At 53.1% G+C, this 4,861-nt stretch overlaps 1 protein-coding gene across 3 annotated transcripts in view; it reads right to left on the bottom strand.

The window, feature by feature from the left end:
- The window catches only part of ZEB2 (zinc finger E-box binding homeobox 2), a 133,556-nt gene extending 128,832 nt beyond the window's left edge, over positions 1 to 4,724 (bottom strand). The window contains exons 1-2 of one of the 3 annotated variants that reach the window (XM_004674676.2): positions 4,362 to 4,724; positions 1,731 to 1,872 (exon numbers count right to left, since the gene is read on the bottom strand). In XM_004674676.2, coding sequence (XP_004674733.1) covers positions 1,731 to 1,803 — 73 coding nt within the window. In that variant the 5' untranslated portion in view covers positions 1,804 to 1,872; positions 4,362 to 4,724. Of the gene's footprint in view, positions 1 to 1,730; positions 1,873 to 2,063; positions 2,289 to 2,747; positions 2,830 to 4,361 lie in introns of those variants that run through there. The other 2 variants (XM_012726605.1, XM_012726609.1) reach the window with 2 other exon arrangements.
- Positions 4,725 to 4,861: the final 137 nt, after the last annotated feature.

Here is a 4,861-nt window from a genome sequence, read left to right as displayed (position 1 = left end):
GAGAGAGAGAGAGAGAGAGAGAGAGAGAGATCTGACTTAAAAAGAGGCAGCCTGAACTGGATCTTGGGGAAGCAGCTCGGAATATATTATTGTAGTTGTTTTTTTGTAATACTAAGCCAAGCAAATAGATCAAAGGCAGCACAAAGGGGAAAGGCAGGATAACGTAACGAACAGTTTCTGACTAAAATTCCTCTATCACTCCCCCATATGGCTCGACACCTCCACCACAACAAGCAAAACACACGCGCGCGCGCGCGCACACACACACACGAGAGAGAGAGAGAGAGAGAGAGAGAGAGAGAGAGAGAGAGAGAGAGAGAGAGAGAGGTATCATTTGTCTCTAATCAAAATTTTCTTGTCTTTGTGTTTTTCTCCCTCCAGCACCTCACACTGCGCCCCCAGCCGCCCCCTCCCCTCGCCGCGCAGCTCAGCGGCAGGCCAGGGGCGCGCACAATTGTCTTCTCTAGCGGAAAGTTGCTCCAAGTGGGCCCGCGCGGGCCGGGAAGGCGCGGGCCGGGCTGGTGGGAGGCCGGAGGCCAGGCGGGCGCCGCGTCCCCAAGTCCAGCTTGGGAGCGTCAACGCGTCTCCGCGCCGGATGATCAGACTGAGAGCAAGGGAGCGAGAAGTTTCCTTTCCCCGTCAGGGCTGGCGCTAGTTCGCTTGTTTGTTTTGGGGGGTTGGTTTTTTTCTTTTTAAACTCACCATCTTCCGTCAGCTCCCCCCGGCACCCTCTCTGGTCCCCAGCTCTCTCCCCTCCCCCAGGCGCCTTCTGCGCTCTTGCCAATCACTTTTCTCTTTTATTCCCACGATTTTGTTTGGGGGTGTAATACCTAGGGTCGGTCTCTTCTCTCGCTCTCGCTCTCTCTCTCTCCTCACCTCACCTCCCCAAGACAGACCTACTAAACTGTCACCCCCTTTAGTCTCCCACTTCTGGTCTGTGTGACCCGAACCCCCATCTCCTTCCTCCTTCCTCTCTCAGCCGGGTATAACGGATTCCTCCTGACCCTGTAGAAACTGCCCGGGGAAACTATCCCTGAGCTCTCGCTCCGCCAGCCCCCGGCGTGGAGCCAGAGCCCGCTGGAGGGGAGCCACCCGCCCCCGAGTCCGCACGGACCCCCCGGACCCTGCGCGGAGCCGGCGGAGTCCCTCCCACCCCGGGTCCAGGCGCGCCCGGGCGGGCCCCGCTGTCCGCGGACCGTTACTTGGCGTGTGGAGAAGCGGCCGGGCGACTCCGGCAGAAAAAGTTTAAGCCTCGCGGTGGCACAGCCCCGGGCCCCCTCTCCCGCCCTCGCAGTCCCTCTGCCACCCCCGCCCCCGCCCGGGTTCCTGCTCGACCTGGCGCCCGGGCCCCCGCCCTGCTCTCCCGGGCGCTCCCGTAGCCCAGCCGGGACCGGCGGCCGGCCGGTAAAGGAGCAGGCGGCAGAGGCGGAGGGAGGGCGAAGGCGGGGGCTCGGGAGGGCGACAGGGTGGGGGCTCCGGGCCGCGGCCGGACCCCGGCGCTCCAAGTCCCCTGGCGCCCCACGCTTACTTTGCCGGGCACTTCCCCAACTCCCCCCGGTCCAGTCGCCGCGCGCGCCGGGCTACGGAGCCGGCCGCCGAGGGAGGCTCGCCCGCGAGCCCTGGGCAACGCCGCCGCCGCCGCCTCGGTTCCCTTTCCCCTTCCCCCGCCTTCTCCCCGGGTCTCCGGCCGCGGAGTGGCCCGGAAAAGTTTGGTTCGGGCCGCTTCTTACCGTTTTTCCTCCTGGGATTGGCTTGTTTGCGCCTCTTGCACCGGGGGCCATCCGCCATGATCGGCTGCTTCATTGATAAGAGCGGATCAGATGGCAGTTCGCATGGACTCGGCGCCCTGCTTCGGCAGCACGCAGGCTCGATCTAGCAACCAAACACAGCGACAATGTGGGCATCGCCCGCGCCCATTGAAACGCGCGCGGGCCGCCCAGGAGAGCCCGGCTAGGGCCCCGGAGAGCACCCATCCGCGCCCCCCAACACCAAAGCGAAACTTCGGCGGCCCCCTCCCCGCCCCCCCACCCCCAGCCTAGCCCGGGAGGCTTTGTGTTTGTTACTGTTTGGTGTGTTGCATCGGCGAGGGATCAGAGAGACAAGAATTACATCTTCAAAATGAGTCATAACTCCTGACCGTATGAGGGAATGCACACGGCAGTACAGTAAGGCAGCCTGACTCAGGGCTAGGCGGACCCTTTCCTCCGAAAAGTCCTCAGCCCGGCTCGGGAACTTGGGGTAAGGCGAGGCTTTCTTTCGCTCTCATCTTGTCTCACCCCCCCACCCCATTCCCCAGACGAAACAGACAAACAAACAAACACCGCCAAACAGCCCACGATGAAGCACTCTCGGGCAAATTGATAATAGTAATTATAGGAAGCCCCCTCGCCCCGCGCCCCCTCCCCTCCCTTTTTGGAGTTTATCGAGGCACTGTCTCTTCTTCCCCCCACCCCCATCCCCAAATTAAGATTTCCCGATTCTCGCCACAATAAGAAATATAATTATAAGCCTCTTTGGACACTGTCCCTCCCTGACTACCTCCCCCCCCCACGCCACTTTGACAATATTTACTTAAGTATTTCCCCCCACCTCACTTACACACATGCTCCCCTACACTGGTTCCCTTAAATAGTTCCAGTAGAAAAAAAAATTTCCCTCAAGAAAGGAAAGAGAAAGTCAACCGCCACGGCAATACTTTTAAGCTCTACTAAATGATCGTATCCTTTCTGGCTTCGAAACTTTTGTACCTAAAAATCGAGAGAGGCGCTGCATTTTTTCAGCTGAAACTGTCAAAACTTGGAGAAGGGGAACCTCGGAGGCAGGCAGAAGAGGAGAATCCCGAAACTCGGTGGAGGTTGGGAAGATGCTGTGCCTCGAGGATTAGTTTAAACAGGGGGCTATAAAAGATGTAACAGATGCAAACTGTAACACAAGGGCCATTAACCCTTTCTCTGCCAAGCACACTCAGTCCCCACGCCCCGTACCTATTGTCTCCTGTGCTAGATGCTTTGCGGAAAACCTGGAAAGTGAGTATCAGTTTCCACACATTTGAAAGAAGGTTGGGGGGGGGGGGCAGAGAGAAGGGGAAGTGGATGATTTAGAAAGCACCTTGAATTTAACCTAGGCATAGTGGGATACTTTTAAGTTTGACACTTTTTTGTCATTGCTTAGCTCTTCTAATGGTTTTAAATTGTTGGGGGAAAATCCTGAAATAAAGACATGGTCACACAAGTGTCTGGGATGAAACAGCTGGCCTGTCTGTATTCATGCTGAGACTTAACACACGATTGCATATAAATACATGTTTAATAAAGTAAGCTGCTAGTTTTATGAGCATGTGTGTATGAGGGTGAGACTGGGTATTTGTGCTGTAAACTTTATCTTTCTCTGTTATTTCTAACTCTATAGTTAATCTTGCCTTCCACATTACAGGGGGAGCATGTAAAATATATAAGTAGGTGGGAGAGAAGCACATTAATGTTTACCCAGCTCATCACTGTTCCTGGGAACTCCTGCTATCTCTTTCCACTTTTCAGTGCCAGAGTAAGGAATGGGGTTTGTATGTGTCTCCTGTTAAACCCATGTCTACATTACCTTGCCATTTAAAATACAATCTCAAAAGTTATCCTTAATTTAAAATCCTGATATTCTGACACCAGTTTTCTTCCCAGCTGTAATGACCCCCCCCCCTTTGGTAAACGACTCAAGTTCCATGAGGACTTTCACTTCTTTATTTATCATCACAGAAGTGAGGTGTAACTTCACATACACACACACAAAGAATGAAATAAAGAAATGAAACTCGCTAAGCAGACAAAAACAGGCAACTTTTGCTTAGAAAACAGCCTTCTCCGGTGGGAGAGGGTGGACTGCTATATCTAAGAGAAAGATTTGCCCCCGAATTTGGTAGGTTTGTGTCGATCAAGTTTTGTAATTATTAACAGGCATTTGCCAAGTTTTAATTGCTGAATACAATGAATTGAAACTAGATGCAAAAATAGAGCAGAATCTCTCCCCTTGAAGAGTTTTTATTCCAGCCATATAGTTCTCAATAAAACTTTTCCTAGACTGGGTAGCAAAAGACACCTCTGGTTACCTGAATGGACAGGTACAGGGCAAATTATTCGGAGGAGAAAAAAACATGAGAAAAGAAATGAGAGTAGAGGTGCGAGAGAAACAGAAGTCACTCTTGGGAAAAGCTTGCCATAAAAGAGCTAAACCCACCTGAAATTCCTACTCACAGGCACTCCTTCCCACTTCAGACTCACATCCCCACTTAAAAGGAGAAAATCAGAAAAGGAGAGTGGGGAATGACCATACCAAAAAGGGATAAAAAGAGAGAAAAGGGGGAAAAAACCTACCTGCGAAGTCTTGTTTGTAGCTTTGGCCAGAAATGGTGAGAAGAAAAAGCATGAAGAAGCCGCGAAGTGTGGGGAAGAAAAAGGTGGAAGCGAAGAAACAGCTCCCGGAGCAAACTGTACAAAACCTCGCCAAGAGTGTCGGGAGGCAGGACCGTTATTCCTGCGGAGCAGGTTAGAACTGATCTCTTTTGGCCACTCCAGGAAACAAACCTGGGGACGGACTGACGTGTTACGCCTCTTCTAATGACATTTTTTTCTTTTTCTTTTCTGTAGGAGAGACCCTGAAACACGCGCCACCTATCTTTGTGGGGAGGGATAATTGAAGCGCCCTGAGCGTGAGCATCATGTGAAAACGTGATCGCCAAGTTTCTCTCTGGGAAAGGATCTGGGATAGATTATACCTTGAAGTCTCCGCAAACGCTTTAGTGGAAGAAATGAAATTCCACCTCCCTCCCTTCCTCTCTCCCTCCCTCTCGCCTCCCTCCCTCTCTCCCTTCTCC

Source organism: Condylura cristata, unplaced genomic scaffold (assembly GCF_000260355.1).
Source record: "Condylura cristata isolate star-nosed mole 26May11 unplaced genomic scaffold, ConCri1.0 scaffold00002, whole genome shotgun sequence".
Lineage (NCBI taxonomy): Eukaryota > Metazoa > Chordata > Mammalia > Eulipotyphla > Talpidae > Condylura > Condylura cristata.
This window is presented reverse-complemented; position numbering and strand designations above follow the sequence as displayed.